Below are 20,781 nucleotides of genomic sequence, written 5' to 3' on the forward strand. Positions count from 1 at the left end.
GAGAATGCCTGGAAGGACAATGAAGAAGGGCCACTGAATTGTCTGCCTCCTGGAGGGCCCTGAAGACCAAGGTGAGTTTGGTCTGGACTGAGCCTCTCAACCTGCTTGCTTCAGTTAGTTAGTGTCAACACCCAGTTCTTCCAAAGCTCAGCTCAGGGCCCTGGACCTCTCCCTTGAGACTTCTCTCCTCCCCAGGCCTGGCTTTTGGTGCCCCACCTAGCTGCCATGGCAACAGGCTCCAGGGTGACAAAGGAGGTTGCTGGGTCCTGTTTCCTCCTGGTCCCGGTGATGCAGATTTTCAGACCACAGAGACTGAACTTCTCTGCACCTACCTGGGCTCCTTCTGTGTTCTCACTCAGGTGGAGCTCAAATCCCGACCTGCCCACAGGGTCATGTCTACCAGCCTGACCACTTGTGAGTGGAAGAAAGTCTTCTATGAGAAGATGGAGGTGGCGAAGCCTGCGGACAGCTGGGAGCTCATCATAGACCCCAATCTCAAGCCCAATGAGCTGGCCCCTGGCTGGAAGCAGTACCTGGAGCAGCATGCCTCAGGCAGGTGAGAGGCCAGAAAGCAGGGAAGCATTCCTGGAGCACAGCCCTGGGTACCTTCCAGGCAGAGGCAGAGAGAGATGTGTGGAGCCTCATCCTGGTGTCAGGTCAGGGAAGGGGCAGAGAAGGAATGCTGGGTAGGTGAAAGAGGTCTTGGTTCTAATCCCAGCAGTACCACTGACTTCCAGGTGGCCCTGCAGGTTGTGTTCTGTCTTTGGGTCTCTGTTTTCCATGGTAATTGAAGAGTTGTAATATCTTTAATGCCCCCGCAATCTCTGACATTTTAGTGTTTTCTTATTTTCATAATCTCTTAAAGAGTGGTGGGAACTGAGGGGAGGAGACCATGAGGTCACCAGGGAAAGCCTTAGCTTAGGGACAGGGAGTCTGTGCTCTAGTCCTAGGTATGTCCAATCAGCTCAATCCAATTTGATTTGAATACAAAAACATTCATTGGCCACTTGCTATGTTCTAGAAACTGTACACTTGGGCAGGTCACTTTCCCTATCTGGGTCTCAGTGTTCATATTTGCAAAAGCAGGGGGTTGGCCTTAAAGACCACAGAGACTGAACTTCTCTGCACCTACCGACTCTATTATTTATGGGTCAGTCACAAAAAGACTTAGCTTTGGGTAGGACTTCCCTTAGGTTTGTAGGGCCTAGCATTGCATACTTTATAGGAGCCCTGTTTCTCCCATAGGCCAAGGAGACATGTCCATCTGAAGCCCACATGCCTCTCCCTCTTCTATACCGTGATTTGAGATTGGGACCACAGAATTCCCTGCCCAAGCCGCCTCAAGCTCATCTCAGGGGTCTTAGCAAGCTTCTTCCTTAGGTTCATCAATTCAAAGACAGGAGGCCAACAGGTGGCTGTGTTCTAGGGATTGGACACACGGGCTGGATGTTCAGACATGTTTATATATGAAGCCCCTCAGAAACAGCATGATGCAGAGGGTGGGAACAGGAGGCAGTATGTGGGTTGGGAGCTTGCATTTGTATTCTTGCTTCAAGACCTGTAAATGTCAGAATGAACCTGTCTTTGACAGAGGCAGAGGTTGGCTGGTTCATTTCAATTCAAATCAATTTAAGAGACATTTATTGGACACCTGTTATGTGCTGGGTCCTGACTGTGTTTTTCTTTCTCTCAGTGTTTTTGTTTCATTTCAGAAAAATGAAAGGCTGATGATCCTTAAGGTCCCCTTCTGCTAGGTCTGGTATTTTGGAATTAAGATCTGAGATCTGGCTTGAGGGAGAGGAAACAACTCTGGATTGACTTGATTTAAGAAAGTGTGGAAGGAGGAGGCTGAGAACATGAAGCCTCTGAGCTGGCTGGTGGAAGGGGTGCAAAGGACGGGAAACTTGGACACAATGACCCAGGAGTTTAAGGGCTGAGCTCCTTGCCTCAGGGATCAGCTGGTCCTATTCCAAGCTAGTGGCCTGTGTCTCCCAGCTGGCCTCAGGCAGGGCTGGAGAACTGCTGCTCTGTCCTATTCTGTGCATGGGCTCACTCTACCTCTAAGCCTTGGGACACATGAGTCCTGATGTCCCATAGCTCTGGCCAGCATGGAGGTAAGGGCCCTTTGGCTCAGGACCACTTGGGCTGCTCTCCCTGCTAATCCTGCTTGGGTGGTGATAGGAATTGATCTGTGCTTTGTGGTCCATGGGCTGAAGGGGTCAGGGGCAGGCTTGGCATCACCTCTACTCCACAGCCTGGGCTATGTGGTGCTTGGTGGTATCTGTTGGATTGAATTGAGTCCCTCATCAGCTGTCCTTCAGGGCCAACATACAGGGGGCCCAGAGAGGGCCAATAATGAGGGAAGATTCAGCCCAATAGACCCTTTCCTGCCTGTAAAGCCTTTGGAACAGGGGCCTGGTAGAGATTCATCCCAGGGGTAGAAGGAACTTTCCTGGAAGTGATGAGAGCATTGGGCGGGGGTTGATGGAGTTGGGCTCAGCTAGATGAGGCCCAGGCCACTTCTCTCCATGTTTCCTGAGGCTGGGACTCCAGGGAGCCCAGGGTAGACAACATGGTGAGTGTTCATGTATGCATGTATGTGGGGAGGAGACAGAGCAGGATCCACTTTCCCACTCTCTACTGCAGGGCGGAGTGGGACCTAGGGGTGATTTGTCAAGAGACAGAGAGTGTTCTTTGTGAAGGAGCAGGGACCAAACTCTGCAGTGCTCTTCCTGCTGGCCTATCACCCCTCCACCCAGCCATCCGGTGGATTCTTGGTGGTCTGTGCTTGACAAGGTTAGAGGAGTCTCCTCTTCTCCCTGGAGCAGGCACGCTGCGTGAGTGAGACGTGCTGGTCATCTCCCTATCAGAGTCACGGGAGGTCTGACCCTCCTTATTGGACACCGTCACCCTGAATTTCACAAATGAGAAATAAGGCCCAGATTAGGGGAGTATAACCACTGTGCAGTATCCAGGTGCATGTCCTGAGTGCATCAAGCTTGGGGGAAGCTGGGTCCACCAGAGGGCGCGCAGGAGGCAGGCTGGAGAGCACAGCTGGAAGCCAGACTCCTGAGGAGCTGTTCTGCTCCAGTCTCCCGGGGAGCCTACCTGGAGCGCTGAGGAACCCAGGGGGCTGTAAACACTCTGCTTCTACCTACAGGCCCAGGCACACAGGGCCCTTCCTTTGCGGACTTGTCCAGGTCAAGCTGCCGCCAGGAGAGAGACCCATCTTCATCCCTCTCTCCCACCCGCGCAGGTTCCACTGCTCCTGGTGCTGGCACACCTGGCAGTCGCCCCACGTGGTCATCCTCTTCCACATGCACCTGGACCGCGCCCAGCGAATGGGCTCAGTGCGCATGCGCGTCTTCAAGCAGCTCTGCTATGAGTGCGGCATGGCGCGGCAGGAGGAGTCCAGCATGCTGGAGGAGAACATCGAGAGCCTGGTGGACAACCTCATCTCCAGCCTGCGCGAGCAGTGCTACGACGAGGACGGTGGCCAGTACCGCATCCACGTGGCCAGCCGCCCGGACAGCGGGCCGCACCGCAGTGAGTTCTGCGAGGCCTGCCAGGAGGGCATCGTGCACTGGAAGCCCAGCCAGAAGCTGCTGGAGGAGGAGGCGACCTACACCTCTGGTGCCTCTAAGCCCATGCTCCAGGAGGGCTCAGGCTACAGCTTCTTCTCTCTCCGCTGGTGCCTCTTCTGGGCCTCTCTCTGCCTGCTCATTGTCTACCTGCAGGTCTCCTTGCACGGCTCTGTCTTCCTTTAGTGCAGCTGGCTGGGGCGTGAGGATGGGGCTTGCAGCGCGGAGGGGGGGGGGGGCGGGAGGGGGTAGTGGGGGAGACACGGTCCTGGTCCTGATTCTGCTACAGATTCAATATATGACGCCGGACATCTCAGTTACTTTTCTGGGCCTCCGTTTATTAGGGCAAGCTGCCGCTAGGAGGTTTGCAGAATGAGAGGTTTGCTCTAGTCTAGGAGATACTTAATGGTCCTTTTATTAAAATGTACAGTGATGGGGAAAGGGGAGAAGAGTACTAAACCTACAGGGAGGGATCGTCTCTCTCCAGCCCCATCTTCTATCCTGCCTTCTAATTTATGTCCATATTCCACACCCCATGAGGACCCCTTTATGTCCTGTCTTGTCCCTACCTCACTCTCAAGCTTGTCTTCAGCTGTTTCGGACCATCTTGCCATGGTTCCCCTTGGAGAAGTCAGTGGCCCCACCCAATGCATCTTCAATCAATAGTCAGTGTGTCTTTGCCCAGCCTAGGGATCTTCAGGTGACAGTGTGGCTGAGTGTCTTCATTCAGGGGAGGCCATGGTTACAGGGAAGCAATAAAGACAGTGCCTCTCTCCCAGCACCCTCCCCGGAGAGCCTGCAAAGGCTTAATTTTTTACTCTGGTACTAACATTTGCTTAGTTGGAATTATTTAGAGCTGCACTGTGCAGTGTGTTAGTCACTAGCCATATGTGACTGTTTAAATTAATTAAAATAAAATAAAATGTAAAATTTAGTTCCTCAGTTGCAGCAGCCACATACCAAGTGCTTAGTAGCCATATGTGGCCAGTGGTTACCATATTGTACTGTGCAGGTATAGAACATATTCACATAGATTTCTATTGGGCAGCACTGGTTTAGAACTTGAAATTCCCACTTAAATGTAGGTGGATTCCTAAAATGAGAGGTAGATACAGGTTTAAAAGTGCATATGAAGCCTTCTGGGTGCAGGGACAGCCATGGTGGGGTCCAGTGGAGATACACAAATAAATACTAGTATGTAATGTCTGTGCTTCTGGCTGATAATTGATTGGAATCTGTGGGTCTCAACATTTCTTGAACTTATTTCCTGGGGAGAAATTGAAATTCACTGCAAGATGATGAATGTGTGTGTGTGTGTGTGTGTGTGTGTGTGTGTGTGTGCGTGCTCTTGGTTTGGGACTTGGAGAATATATTCCTGTGTTCTACAGAAATGTGTGAGCTGTGGGCACCACTGCTTAAACAGGATATAGTGTGTGACTCTGCCGTCCTGTGTGAAAATACCTTGTAGCAGATTCTACAGCTGTTCTAGATCCTGGGGACAGTGAGGGAAGGGGCAGATCTGTGAATGAGGAACTTCCAGGTGACAGTGTCTCCATTCAGGGGAGGTGATGACTAAGGGGAAGCATGAGCAGTAAAGACAGCACTTGTCCCCAACCCCTTTTCCTTTGCCCAGTTCATGAGACCACCCCATTAGGGGAAATGCATTTGCTGTGCCCATTCCCTCAGGCACGGCTGTGACTTGGGCAGTTTGACTCATGGTCTGGTGTCATAGGACCTGGTATTTATTATTGTCTGGAAGAGGAAAAAGAAAACTCTCTTATTTGCACCCCACATTGTTGCCTGATAGTCACATCTTTCTGTAGCCCACTGTTAGAGCCTCAGCCCCAAATGGGGTCTGAGAACTGGAGATGAGCATCAAGGCTGTTGTGTCTGGCTAGATGTGTTCCCAGAGATAAAATGCTTTGGGCACTGTGTCACACTTGCCCAGCAGGTGTGCAGCCTAGCTTTACTCTTCCCCAGTTGTGGCAGAGGGTTTCTGGTGGCTTATCCAGTTTCCTCTGTGGACCTACAAGGAGGTGGGCAATCTGGAAGAATCTACCTTTGTCTGGGTGGCCAGAAGAGCATCAGGCTGGAGCATTTGTGAATGAGCAGGCATGTGAGGTGTGTTCCCCTCTGTCAGCCACAGAAAATGTTCAGGTAGGCCTGTACAGAGTATGTGCCTGAGGGGCGTTGCTCAACTTCAGACACCTGGTGGCTTCTGAGAAGATAAATATCAGGAGCTCAGGGATCAAGTGGTCTCCAGAGGACTGTCTTCGCCCTGCTCTGGTCCACCCTGGGAGTCTGAAAGGGACATGAAGGGACAGGAATGGGATGTAGTGAAAACATCTGGTACTGACATTGTTTGTGGGACTAGGGACAGGGGCAGGCATCAAATGGGTCAGAAAAGCTGAGGCTTCTGAGGTAAGACCTAGGAGTTGACGGATGATGAGCCACTGAAAACGAAGTGACAATAAGTAGGTGAAATGAGATGAGGCCCAAGAAAAAATCCAGAATATAAACATATTCTCCTTTTTCATCAGCTCATTTTTCTCATACCTCTACCTACTGAACTAAAATGACCCTCCCCTGACTGCACATCCTCTCTAACTATTGCCATGTAATGTTTTATTCCTTCAAAGCCAACTTTCTCAAAAGAAGATTACATTTCTCTCTACCTCTTATTTTTTCCTTAATTCATGGAAATCTCACTTCCCGGTCCCTGAAACTCACCCCTACCTCATTGCCCAACCGCCGGCCACTTTTCTGTCTGTATCTCACTTGGTTTTGCTGCTGCATTTTGCATCATCTCCTTGAAAATGCCATGACAGCACTTGCTCCTGGCTCTCCCACTTCTGTTTTTTCTCCACTGTGATAATCTTTCGCTCACCATCCCTTATACACTGGTGTTTCCCGGGAGTCTCTTACTCTGCTGGTTTTCCCTCAGTAACATATACCCATTCATGGCTTACGTTTTCACTGCATATGAATTCTGGGTTGTTATAGTTCCTCTAAGCATGTCTGATGAGCTTTAGGCCCCCAGACCAATTGACCTCCCCCTGGGAGCACCCTCAGCATGACCAGAGCTGATCTCATTATTTTTCCATCCAAACTTGCTCCTCCTACTTCTCAGAAATCTGGGAGTTGTTTTCTGACCTTCTCTCCCAACCTGTACCACCATGATGAATCAGTTGCCCTGTCCTCTTGATTGTTCTTCCCAAGGACCTCTAGGATTGGTTTCCTTTCTTTCCTTCCTGTTTACTGCTGCCCAAATGCATCACTGGTGTGCCTTGCCTCTGTAGCTTTCTTAATGGTTATCATTCCTGTAGGTTCCTCCCTTATAGCCCACCTTCCACTATCCTGGGGTGGTTTTCTAATAATCAGATATGAACAGCCCACTCCCCTCCTAAACTCTTCCAGAGCTTTTTCCTGCTAATGGTAACACCTAGTCTCATTAGCCAGGCACATCTCATTTCCTAGAAATGATAATATAGAAGATTTATTGAGAAGGTGCTCAATAAACATTTGCTATTAAAATAATTTACTGTGTGTGAAGTGCTGTGCTAAGAGCTTTTTGTGCATTGTCTCAATTAGTTCTGAAAACCACCCTTTGAGGCAGGTACTATTATATTATCTCCATTTTATGGCTGAGACTTACAGAGGTTTAGAAACTGGTGCATGATGACCCAGTTATTATGGCACAGTGCTGAGGCTGGAATTCAGGGTCTCTCTGATTCCAGAACTTAAGTTTTCAATCACTATGTGATCCTGCGACTTGGGCTAAGCCCGTGCTCATCTAACCCTGATGCCAACTCTCCTGGAACAACATATCCCATCCGGCTTTCAACTGTTTTATCTTCAGTGTCAGTTGGAGCACTCGTCGCATGTGAAGCCTCTTTCACAGCCCCAGGCAGCATTAGAATAGCACCACCTTGAGGCTACCTCTGCTATTGCCCTTATCATATTGTATTGTCACGCTTGTGTGCATGTGTCTGTCTACCACTGTCGGTTATTTTTCATCGTCTGTCCCCAGAAGGGTTGGCTGACTAAATTCTTGTCTTGTATGCCATATTCTCTACCACACCTGCCCCCCAGCAAGAATCATCCTGTGTATATTTCATGTACTGTGGTATCCCCAAGCTGGAAGTGAAGAAAATACTGACTTTGTGCCAGCTATGATGTATAACTTCCCTTTAATAATAACCTATGAAACAGGCACTCTTATTATCCAGACTTACTGAGGGGAAACTGGGGTTTAGTGAGGTGTCCAGTTTTGTAATGTTTGTGAGCTGGTTAGTTTTAATCTGGTATGGGAGTCCAGCCTGCCAAGAAATGAAGAATTAAATAACCCTGTTTGGGAAAAACAAACAAACAAAACCTCACAGACTCAAACAACAGCATAGTGGTTACCAGAGAGGGAGGGGCAGCAGTTGAATTTGGTGAAGGGGGTCAAATATATAGTGATGAAAGGACACTTGACTTTGGGTGGTGAGCAGGCAATGCAATATACAGATGATGTGTTACAGACTCGTACACTTGAAACCTATATAATCTTATTAACCAATGTTGCCCCAGTAAATTTGAGAAAATAAAATAAAATAAATAAGCCTGTTTGGGCTCAACACATTATATATATTGAGACTCAGGTCAGATCCTGGACAAGGACACAGTACTTTGCCCAGAGGGCAGAGCCACCCACTAATATCTAGGTGACAGGTGGACTCCAGGCCAGTACCTGGAGACAGAGAGGGAAGTTGGGCTTCTAGAAACCTGAAAACAGATGTCTGAAAAATGTGCAAAAATTGTCTGCTAGCATGTGGACAGAGGTTCAGGAGAGAGCTCTTGTAGGTATTTGGGTAGAAATGAACCATGTGCTCACGAAGTTTGTTGTTGTCACGTGGAATGAGTGTTTGTTCCCCACCCCTCATGAGGCTTGCCTGACTTGTCACGAGAGGTCCCTTACTATTAAGTCTTTCGTTTCTGTATCTGTCCTGTAACCACATCTCTGTTGTGGGTATTAGAAGAAGGCAGTGCGCTCTAACCCTGTGTGTATCTTTGTGCTGATTTTACCCTGTTGAGAAAGCAAATGTGGCTTGCAGGGATTGCTGGTGGGAGTTGTTTGCAGAGTACCAGATGAAGGGGACAGTAAGGCATGCAAAGGAATGCTGAACTGAGACTCCTGAGATCTGGGTACCAGTTCAGTGGTACAGTAGAATGAGTCATTATAAACCCAATACCACCCCTAAACATGGCATGACGTAGATTCTATGATTATACAGCTATATTCCTTCATTTTCATCCACAAGTCAACATATATCTATGGTGCTCTATTTTATTCCTGGCCTGTCCTAGATTCCACAATCACAGAGATAATCAGATATAGTCCCTGACTTGGAGGGCTCACACTGTGTCCTCATCATATCTTGGGGCTGAGGGGTTAGGAACGGCCTCTTAGGAGAGAAATCATGTAGGGAGATGTTTTGCAGAAGTGGTCAGGAGGTCAAGACTGGGGCTGGCAAGGGCCTAAGTGCATCCCAGGCTGCATGAAGAAAAAAAGAAGATGCTTCATGTTTAGGAAGTGGAAGCAAACAAGTACAGGAAGAGGCAGGGGATGGAACACAGAACACCAGAGGAACCTGGGAGCACTGGCTAGAAATAGGGCAGGAAAGCCAGGTAGGCTGGAGGTGGGTGAAGACAACATTTTTTGGGCTCAAATAAGGAGTGTGGAGGGAGCATAATAAATATTTTATAGTCATTTTTTAGAACTTGTCTTTAAAAACAAAATTTAATTTGGGGGGATGGGGGCCATTGGGGGGATAAGGACACATTTGTAATATCTTAATCAATAAAGGGAAAAAAAGAAATAAAAGAAAACAGGCATTGACAAAAATATTCATTTCTAAATTTTGAAAATGAACTTTATGTCAATAAACACTGACTTTATAATCATTTAAAAAAAAAGGTAGTGCTGAACAGAAACCCTACCCTCAGGCCTTCTATGAACATCTGAATGACTATATATATTGTACTAGGCACTATGTATATATTAAGAGAAGCATTCAGTTTTTCCCTTCTCATTCTGATCTTTTCCCATCCATCTCTCTTTCACATTCAAGTAGCTAAGAATAGTCTTAGTTCTCACTTTAGATATATGGTAGAAGTGAAGGATCTCTTCAAGTGTTCTGTGGACAATGAGAATTTGAGCTGCAGGTCAAAAAACTAACAAGTCAAACAACACAGAAAGTTTTGTTTATTCAATGTTCAAAATTAGGTCAACTAACTAATTTATTAACCAATGAAAGCAGGCAATTTGTTTCTGGTTCCAATTGTTCAGCATGTTGAATTTAATTGAGAACAGTTATTATATAAATGATTTTCATTTTTGTATATTTGCTCCTTGTTGTTTGTTTCCACAGTAAGAATGAATTACTCCCTTAAAGTTTTAAATATACTATGTCACTATCTGTTATATACAGTAAATTAATTAAACAAGAATAAATGTTCCTAGTTAAAATGCATTAACTTTTTATTATGTATGTGTGTGCATTCATATATGAAAATGTTTTTATAAAAGATGAGAAAGGGAAAAGCAGCCCCAAACATCTGGAGGTATGAGGTCATGGTGCTCTCCTGCTGAACATAAACAATTCCATAGAACACCAACCTCAGATAACACTACCCTGGGATGATGCTAGATCAAGGGAAGAGTAAGACCACTCCATAACCCAGATAGAAGCATACAGATAGAAGCATGAACATGGCCCAAACCACAAAAATGACTACACAACCCCCTGTCCTGGCCAATATTAGTGACTGCTACTTCTTTACCCATAATAACTTTTGCCTTGTTCTTGTCTTCTCACCTTCTAGAAAAGAATTATTAAGATATCTACATAGAATCATCTCTACTTTCTGATGTCACCCAATCCAGAACAAAGCCCACTTATAAGAATCTCTTCCTAATACAGGCCCCAGAGCTACAGTGTGCTCTTTCTAACATCCTTTTCTGAGGTGCTTCATTCTTCCAGGGTGCGTCCTCACTCATTGCAATGAGTCAAAAACCCAATTGATTACAGAACACATATATTTTTGGTGATCTTTGGCTGCAGGGCATTGACAAATGATATATCTCTTATTCAATGTCTGTGGGATACTCAGACGTCTCAATAAATGTAAAAAATAAAACAAAAATATGCCAAAAGGTTTTTTTCCCCTGAATGTGAGATATTTAATTGTGAAAACCAAATGGTTAACCAAAATAAAATAAAATTCAAGTTTTTTGGAAATTTAAAAAGGGTGTTTCCAAATCACAGGATAAAATATATACATATGTAGTTTATTTAGAAATTGAGGAAAGCACTACACATAAAAATTATTTCTGTTTTAATGCTTATTAATCTTAAAAATTTATTTTACATTATTGTTAAATTTTTAAAAATCATTTTCCCATAGAAAGTTATGCAACAAATGTTTATTCCACTATTGATTATCTTCGCATTTTTAGAAAATAGTCTTGTATGCATTTCATGAAAATTATATAAGCTATTAATTATTTTGGTAGGTGGGGAGGAATTTCATACATCCTCTTCCCTGCCAGCTTTCAACTTCCCGTTTTGTTAGAAAACTCTAATATTTTATAATTAAATGAATAAAGGACTTTATAACTCATACATTCTCTTTCAAGAGTTATTTTAGATATATGCATTATGTTTTGTAATATTAATTTACGAATCAACTCTTACATTTTATAGGTTTACTAGAAGCCCAGTGCATGAAATTTGTGCACGGGTAGGGCCCCTAGGCCTGATCAGCAATCAGGGCCGATTGGGGCCTTCCTTCTCCCGGCTGCCGGCTGCCGGCTGCCAGCTGGGGCCTTCCTTCATTCTGTGCCACCCCCCACCCAGTCCTTTGTTTCACACCACCCCCTGGTGGTCAGCACATATCATATCAAGTGGTTGAACTCCTGGTTGGTCAAACTCTCGAGCGGATAATTTGCATATTAGCCTTTATTATATAGGATGTCTTCTCACCATCTTTAACCAGTTCACTCCACTTTGAGTTCTTTATTTTGACTTACTTTCTTTTATGTGAGGTACTTTTAAAAAAAATATATATTTTAATTGATTTTTTATAGAGAGGAAGGGAGAGGGATAGAGAGTGGGAAACATTGATGAGAGAGAAAAGTCGATCAGCTGCCTTCTGCACACTCTCTACTGGGGATGTGCCCACAACCAAGGTACATGCCCTTGACTGGAATAGAACCTGGGACCCTTGAGTCTGCAGGCCGATGCTCTATTCACTGGGCCAAACTGGTTAGGGCTCATGTGAGGTACTTTTGTGAGTAATATTTTCAGAAAGGGTATGCAGTTGGGTCTGCCTGACTCAGAATGACTTTCTCTTGTTCTTATCCACTACCACCACCCCCCAAAAAATTAACTTGGCTGAGTATTACATCTTCTAATCAGTCTTTTACTTTGAGTTCTTCTCAAAAGCTGATAGGCATTATTTCAATGTTTTCTGGAATTTATTGAGGCAATTATATAGAGAAAATTATGCTATCAACATAATAATGTATATTTTCTTTTATATTGTCTAATCTAATGTAAAAATTATTGGTGCAATACCTCACAAATCTGGTAAAAAAAATTCAAGCTAGAGTCAGTAAGGTTTTGTTTGTTTGTTTGTTTTATTGTTTCTCGTAGTGATTTATCCATAGGGGAGATGGAGGCATTTACTCTGATTCTTTAGATTGTTTTCATGTGTTTGAACTATAAATTTTCACTTGCGTAATGACTATTTTTTGCTGTTGTTTACAGCCAGGTAAGTGGGGAATGTTCTATTAGAGATTATGTCATGCATCTTCAAATGTTTGAGACCATTATGTGGTCTCAAACAAAGGAAGAAAGAAAATTCCTTTTTTACCAAAGTTTTCTTCACTTGAAGAGGTATCTTGTTGCCAAGGGTGGGTGGGGAGTGAGCTCACTCAGATGTGTCCACCCTGCATGGCCCAGGGAGCACGGGAAAAAAATTTCTTTGCTGTGTTTGTTGTAGATCAGGTTGTAAGAGTACTGTTTCTCTCACTGACTGACATGAATACCTTATTAGGTGTGACTTTAGGAGGCAGGATCCCCTTGCCTTATATTTCATGCAAACTTAATCAGGAAGTTAGTGCAGTGACCAGATGCTCTCTGTCTGGGGACCTGGTACAGTTCCAGAGGTAGGATTGATTTGCTCCCATCGACTGTCCTTTCACTTGCCCTCATCTCCATACTCTTCTACTCCAAGCTTCAGAATGTTAGTGTTCTGGTCTGGTCAGAAAAGTGGTCTTTTCCTCTTACTTCTGAGGTCAACTTTCTGTTTGCCTGTGGAGATCCACAGGTTGGTCCACATTCAGCCTTGTCATGACTGCCACTACACATACATATGTTTCTTAGTGCTTTGGGAATGCAGCATCTGTGGTTTCTAGTACATACAAATCTCTTTGCAAGATGCTTTGCATTTGATAATGCCCATGGTGGAATTTGGAAAGTTTGGAAGGTTTGGGAAGTAAATACATGGGCTGAGTTTACTACCTCAAACCTAAAGTTACTACTTCTCATTTGCATTAAAAAAAATCAACTCCTGTAAATTAATTTGGATCTTTACTAAAACAAGATGATTATAAATAAACTAGAGGCCGGATGCATGAAATTCACGCAAGAGTGGGTGTTCACGGCTGCCCTCACAGCCCTGGCTGCCTGGGCCGCCCTCGAAATTCCGGCTTTGTCCAGAAGGTTGTCTGGATGTTCGTTCCGCTGTTTGGCAGTTCGGTCGATTTGCATATTATGCTTTTTATTATTATAGATAGCTGATATAGATGTGGATGCATATTAGGTGATCTTTAAATAAGTCTTTTTTTAAAAAAGTTAGTACATTGTATTCATATATCTCTAGTCTTTAAGCAGTTTCTTTCCTAGCGGTGGCAGACCAGTTATCTCCTAAAATTTGTTTTCCCCTTTTCCCATAGTGATAGGGTTTTAGCTCATACCCCTTTGCTGTTAGGTATGGCTATAGGACTAAGTTCTGGCCAAAAGGTACGTTACACAGAAGTTATATGTGAAATTTTGGGGGGAAACTTCCTAAAAAATTAGTATTTAGGTTATCTATTGCTGTTTAACAAAAAACCTAGTGGCATAATACAACAGTAACCATTTTATGATCTCTCATGGTTGCTGTGGATCAGAAATATGGGAAGGACTCAACTGAGTGCTTCTGATTCTGGGTCTCTCAGGCAGTTGCAGTCAGACAGTGGCTGGAGTTGAAGCATCTAGGGCTGACTGGGTAACTCTCTTTTTCCACATAGTCCTGGCACTTCTCCATGTGGGCTGTTGGGCTTCCTCAAAACATGGCCACCTTAGGGCAGTTAGACTGCCCTGGTGGCTGAAGGCTTCAAGAATGAGTATCCCAGTGAGGAAAGCAAAAATTAACACCTCTTTTATGACTTAGTTTGACAATCACATAGTATCAATGATACCATATTCTAATCAGAACAGTCACTAAATCTGCCCAGTTTCATAAGTAGGAGGCAAAGGCCTTGCCTTGGAAAAAGAGGTATGCCAAAGGCACATTGTAAGAAGAACATATGGAATGGGAGATACTGTTATAGCCATCTTTGGGAAATGCAGCCTCCCACAGATAATAACCATGTGTCCTGTACTCTCTTCATCTTTATTCTTTTTTTTTTTTTTACCTTGCTCCCTCAACATGGATGCTGCTATCTTTGACCGTGAAGTCAAGATCATACATGGCAGAAGAACAAGATAGAAATGATTTGGTACCTAATCAAATCAACAAGAAATTTTATGCAAGTGAGAAATAAACTTTTCTGCTTTCAAAGGCACCCCTATTTTTGGTCACTTGGAGCTGAACCTAGCCACAGTCTCCCAGTTCATCAGTCTGTACAACTAGAGCTGCCCTCACAGAGTGCTATGGATTATTCCCCAAACACAAGGTGTTTTTGCTGTTCCCTGCCCTCCAGAACAGTGATATCCAAGCCTGTAATTCTCTGGTTCTCATTCTTTTCCCAAAGCTTATTTATTTTCTTCCTTTAAGTCTCCCCCCCACTCCCAAATGCCATCTTTTAAGAAGCTGTCTCAAATATCTAGAGACAGAATTAAGGATATCATTCAGCACATTCCCACAACCTCTTTCTTGAATCTATACTTAATAAATTCATACTTTCTTGTATGATAGTTGTTAGCATATCTTTATATCTCCTGGTGTGTTGTAAATGTCTTGAGGTTGAGAAGCATTTAACATGTATTTTTACAGTCCTGCATGGCTGTTTTTCAGCACACTTACCTTGGAGTCTTTGTGCTCAGTGAGGTTCAATATTTTTGTTTTATGGATCCCTATTAAGCTATCTCCATGATGATAGGAGACAATTTTGCATTCATAATTTTGTATTATTTTTTCTTAAAGAGACCTCTGCCTCACACCAAATCCTATACATTCCAGGTCCTAAAATATCTGGATTAACTTCTTTCCAGAAAATATAAAATTGGAAATATTCCCTGAGGAGTGGGTAGACTTTGAGAGGACTTGAGTGTGCGTGAACTGCAGAGAAATGGGACAGGATGAGTAGTTTGATAGAGACTGAACTGTATGGCCCTTTTAGGGAACAGTGAGCACACACCTTTTCTAAAGGTGAGGTATCAGTGGGAAATAAAATTGAAGAAGTTGGAACCACATTCCTGAGAACCTCAGAAATCTGTGTAAAGAGTGTGGACATTTTTAAAAAGACACTGATTTGCATTTGGAGTTTTAAAGGGAGACAATTATGTGATCAAATGTTTATTTAGAAGTTGAATCAGGCCATAGGATATAGAATAGATTTAAAGAGGTTGGGCTACATGATAAGAGAAAAGGTAAGTTTAGGAGTCGTTTGTGAAAATACAGTAGTCAAAGACATTGATTAGCATTAGGGTCTATATTCATTCAATATTTGACCAGCATTTTGTGAAGATTTTATATGTTTGGGGCAATCTTCTGGGTTAATCAGGGTGGGTACACAGTCTCTATGAAAACCTCTTTTGTAAGGGACCAGGCATGCAAGCAAACTATCTATAATAATAAAAGAGTAATATGCTAATTAGATGAGACAGCCAAACGACCTTCCAGACATCATTCCAGACATCCTTCCAGACAAAGCCATGGGGCTGGGGCTGAGGCAGAGACAGTTAGGGGCAATCAGGCAGGCAGGTGAGCAGTTAGAGGCGATCAGGCAGACAGGCAGAGTGGTTAGTGGTTTAAACCAGCAGTCAGACATCTCCTGAGGGGTCCCGGATTGCGAGAGGGTGCAGGCTGGGCTGAGGGACCCACCCTGCATGAATTTCGTGCACTGGGCCTCTAGTTGCTAGATAATCAGGTAATTGCTACAATGAAAAGCAATCTGCAGACAGCTTGGTTTCCGAATTATTTAGATGTATGGGTCTACTCCTGTGTGTTGTGGCTTCTAGAATAGGACGTATGTGGTTTCCATTAGTTTCTAGAGTGATGAAGAGTAAATCTGAACAGAAATGTTCCGCCTCTTTTAAAGAAGAAAATGGGAATTTGGATCTGGAAGTCATGATTCTAGATGGGCATATAATCTCAGGACTAGGGGGGCGGGGGCGGGCGCGGGGGGACTAGTGCTCACCTCATGTCTCCTTGGATCTAAGAACACAGTTTTTCAGCTGCACTGTTAGGAACGCAAGCTGACATCTGCTTCCCTGGGACTCCTGCTGTAAATGTTGCTTAGCCAATAGTTTTTTTTTTTCTCTCAAGGCATGGTATTGGTTCATCAATTAATCAGAAAGGTTTTATGAGTAAGAAGTGCAGAGCTAGGATCAAAGGGAGACAGCAGTGATCTCCCTTCAGCAAATGAAGCAGATGGTATTATAAACAGGTTGAAAGCTGAGTGGATACAAAATATGCCTGAGGAATGGAGGTTTGGCCTTACCTATCTAGAGATTGTATTTCTCATAATGCTGGAGAAAACCCTGAAACTGTTTATATTTATGTTGTTAGCAGTCAGAAAAACACCCACCTGCTACTAATTCACTGTGTGGCTTTGGGCAAATCATTTCACTCCTCTGGGCTTTTAGTGACATGCTAAGCCTGGTTTCCAGTTTCAAAAACTGATGTACACATTACGTGAAAATTGAGGAACTTTTTGGGGAAAAAATTTCACTGTGCCCATGGTTGGGATTTATTTGATCAAGCTCTGTATGTTGGAAGGAGACGGGATAGGGTCTTGCAATAATTGCAAGAAGAAATTCTAGAGCCCCTTAGGAGAATCTACTGTTTGGAAGAAACATCTGGCAGATGAAACTGACTCCGCAAAGGCACTGGAGGTTTGGAGGGGGAGGAGTGGCTCCACATGTAGAGGGTGACTGTGACTGGAATCCTGCTCCATCTGGTCCCCTTAGAGCAGCGGTTCTCAACCTGTGGGTCGCGACCCCTTTGGGGGTCGGCGACCCTTTCAAAGGGGTTGCCTAAGACCATTGGGAAACACATATATAATTACATATTGTTTTTGTGATTAATCACTATGCTTTAATTATGTTCAATTTGTAACAATGAAAATATATCATGTATACCAGATATTTACATCACAATTCATAACAGTAGCAAAATTACAGTTATGAAATAGCAATGAAAATAATTTTATGGTTGGGGGTCACCACAACATGAGGAACTGTATTACAGGGTTGCGGCATTAGGAAGGTTGAGAACCACTGCCTTAGAGCTTAGGAAAAGTTAGCTAGTCTACTTGTTTTTGACAGATGCTATAATAAATTACCACAAACTGGTGGCTTCAAATAACAGAAAATTATCTGCTTGCAGTTCTGTCGTTCAAAACTCTGAAATTAAAGGGTTAGGGGCCACAGTTCCTCCAAAAGCTCTATTCTCCCCCTGCCCTTCTTCTACTTCCCATTTTTGGTGGATCCTGCTGTTCCTTGGCTTGTGGTGGCATCACTCCAATCTCTGCCTGCCTCTTCACACGGCCTCCTCTGTCTTCTCTTCTATCTTTCGTAAGTACACTTATCTTTGGATTTAGGGCCCACACAGACAATCCAGGATGATCTCATCTTGACATCCTAACTTAATTATATTTGCAAAGACCTCTCCCTGCTACCCCCAAATAAAGTCGCATTCCTTCACAGGTGCCTGGGGTTAAAACCTCTTTGGGGCCGCCATTCAAATTATTGCAGTTGGTAAACACTGTTGTTTTAACAGCCAGGGGCCTTGTTGCTTAATCATGTAAACCCTGGCTGTTAAAACAGCAGTGAGATTCTCTAAAAGGCTGGGAGGCAGAGAAAAAGAAAGGAGAGGAGAAGTGAGCCCAGCACCTGGGATGGCAGGGCCTGGTACCTAGTGCCCCACTAGGGTTGCACAGCAGCCTAGGAACTCCAAGGGTTCATGCAGAGGGTAGTGCACAAGGCCCAGGGCCCAGAACAGTGCATTTCAGAGTGAGGTTTATGACTCAGTAGGGTCACAGTTCATTTAGCAGATCATGGCCAGCATTCCCAAGAAAGAAAAAAAAAGAATAGAATGTCCTAGTCAGTCTGGCTTAGTGGATAGAGCATTGGCCTGCAGACTGGAGGGTCCCAGGTTCGATTCGGTCAAGGGCACATGCCTGGGTTGTGGGCCCGGTCCAACGTGCAGGAGGCAGACAATCAATGATTCCCTCTCATCATTGATGTATCTACCTCTCTCTTCCTCTCCCTTCCTCTCTGAAATAAATAAAAGTATATTTTAAAAAAAGAATAGAATGTACCACAGTTTACTGCAAGTAACAAAAGTATGTATGTTTTGAGAAACGTGGGAAGGTGTGTGTGTGTGCGTATGTTGGATTGTGACATAAAGTATATTTCTTATGTAAATTGTGGTCAAACGTTTGAAAGCCACTGGTGTAAGAGGCCTTGGTGTGGCACTTTATAGCATCCCGGAAAGAGCAGAGATCCAAGGAAGTGTCCTTGGTTCTGGGCGCAGCATTGGGAATAATTGCTCTGTGGCAAAGGTGTGAACAGGTACAAGAAGGAGCTTTGGACACACGTCAGACCCCCTTGGGAGCTTCCTCCCTCTTGGAGAGACCTTGCAAAGGTGAGGTTCCATAGATATGTGGGTGAAAAGGGTGATTAAGTTGATGGCTCTGAGACCAGCCACAAATGTGACATCAGTGGGTCCCCTGCTGGCCCCAGTCCTGTCTCTGCCCACAACTCTGTGGGTAATATCAGGAGAGGCAATGGAGCAGACTTAAGACCTTTGTACTCAAGTAAAAGGTGGGATGGGGAAAAAAGGAGAGTTGGAGTTAGGTGAGCAAAGAAGACATGACTCAGAGAATGAAAGGAAAGGTTCCTGAGGCTGGAGGGCATTCAGGTTACAGGTAAGAGAACCTTTTGTTTTAGACTGCACGTTTTGAATTGTATTTTCCCTCCAATCCCTTTGTTCTTCTGAAACTTTGTGGCAGAATCCTGTTCAATGAAACAGAATCCCTATAACTTGCTTCCTCCCCCATCTTGATAGTCCCTGAGGCCTGTGAGCAGGGGCTTCTAGACCTAATTGGGGACGTCTATAATTTGGTTAGAAGGTGTTTGCGGCCCCTTTTAGTGCTAATTATTTGATCCTATGGCGCAGATAAAGTTCTGTGTAATTTACCAGATCACTTCTTTTTGAAGCCAACGGTTGAATTTTGTTCATTTTTTAATTCCCAGCACAGCATTTGGCCCGAAGTGTTCAATATTAGAATGTTTGCAGGAAGAGAATATTTTTTGCACACTTCTTTGCAACTCCAGCACCAAGCACAGTGTTCTCTGCATAGTGGCTGCTTTTAAAGAGTTGGCCGAATAAATGAAGAAATGAATAAAATCCTGCCCTAAAATTTCAGCTGAAGTCGTCTTCTACAATCTAGCCAGCAGAGGGCAAGAGAGTTCAGTTTAACAACAGCAACCTGCCCTGTGTGCTGATGCAGCCACAGGCAGTCACCGCCAGGAGGAGCCGGTCCGCTTGTTTCATGGGATTAGAAAATGCACAACCAGAAATGGATGGAGAAAGGAAGCCAGAAGGCCTGAATGTTAATCCCCAAAGCTTTCGTCAGGGAGTGAGGTTTTGCTGCAAGCTAATTGTGAGGTACATAGAGGACTGGACAGGACCATCTTGTTACATGATATCAACAACTAGGCTAGAAGAAATTCAAGGAACGTCACAGTGCACTTGTGCCAGGGAAAGAATGTATGGAGGGTCTCTGATTTTCTCAGTTCTGTGTTTATTCTTTCTGTGACACTCGTGTGCTGTAAAGTTCCTTGAATCCCTTCCCTTCTCTTGACTTCAGTTTTCCCATATGTAACTGGATGGGTGGGACTCGATGATTTTGAAGGCTCTGGTCTGTGGATGGATCCCCTGCTGGCCCCAGTCCTATCTCTGCCCTCAACTCTGGGGGTAACATCAGGAGAGGCGATGTAGCAGAATTAAGTCTGTTGTGCTCAAGTCAAGGGTGGGATGGGAAAAAAAGGAGAGTTGGGGTTAAATAAGAGAAGAAGACATGAACCAGAAAATGAAAGGAAACGTGAGAGAGATGATGAGGATAAGATCAAGGAAGAGAGAAGAGGAGATACAAGCTTATGCATCAGAATCTTTGCACTGGGGCCCAGACACCTATGCTTTTAAAATGTTTCCTAGGCAATCCTGGTGTAGAGCCAGGGTTAAGACCCAGAAGTCTAGATTAATCCTAAGAGGTTTGAGTGCAGGGGAATTGAAGTAGTTGTAGGGATACGTTCACTTCACAGGGCATTTCTGTGATTGTAGTCTCTATCATTCCATTTCAAAGTGGAGGTCTCAGGATCCCCTAAAGAGGAACTTTGCCATTTGTTCTGCACTGTTCAGGGGACAGGACCATTGGTTTCTGGCCCTATTTTGCTAGACCCAGCTGGTCAAGACAACTTCTCTCCTGCCAGCTGCCCTAGGAAAGCTCATGGAAGACCTCAGATTTCATACCTCAGATTTAACAAATCAGGTCAATTCCTTGCTCAAAAAATTTCAATGTTTTTCTTACCACAGCCTTTGAGGGGCTATGTCTGGCTCCTGGCTGCTTTACTGGCCCCATCTCTTAGCCTTCTCTGATTCACCCAATCTGTTCTGGTTCTCTTGCCTTATTGTTGATGTTTGATTGTACCAGGCATGC

At 44.4% G+C, this 20,781-nt stretch overlaps 1 protein-coding gene across 1 annotated transcript; it reads left to right on the forward strand.

The window, feature by feature from the left end:
• Positions 1-3,767, forward strand: RTP2 (receptor (chemosensory) transporter protein 2). Its single transcript, XM_005876288.2, has 3 exons — positions 1-71; positions 360-556; positions 3,257-3,767. Exons 2-3 carry the CDS (start codon positions 393-395, stop codon positions 3,765-3,767), a joined length of 675 nt encoding a protein of 224 aa, XP_005876350.1. The 5' UTR covers positions 1-71; positions 360-392.
• Positions 3,768-20,781: the final 17,014 nt, after the last annotated feature.

Source organism: Myotis brandtii, unplaced genomic scaffold (assembly GCF_000412655.1).
Source record: "Myotis brandtii unplaced genomic scaffold, ASM41265v1 scaffold483, whole genome shotgun sequence".
Lineage (NCBI taxonomy): Eukaryota > Metazoa > Chordata > Mammalia > Chiroptera > Vespertilionidae > Myotis > Myotis brandtii.

Bases quoted from the DNA above. Each gene is read 5' to 3' on its own strand.
- RTP2 (XM_005876288.2), top strand. From the start codon at position 393: ATGTCTACCAGCCTGACCACTTGTGAGTGGAAGAAAGTCTTCTATGAG. The intron at 557-3,256 runs GTGAGAGGCCAG...CCACCCGCGCAG, and splicing joins GAGCAGCATGCCTCAGGCAG to GTTCCACTGCTCCTGGTGCT.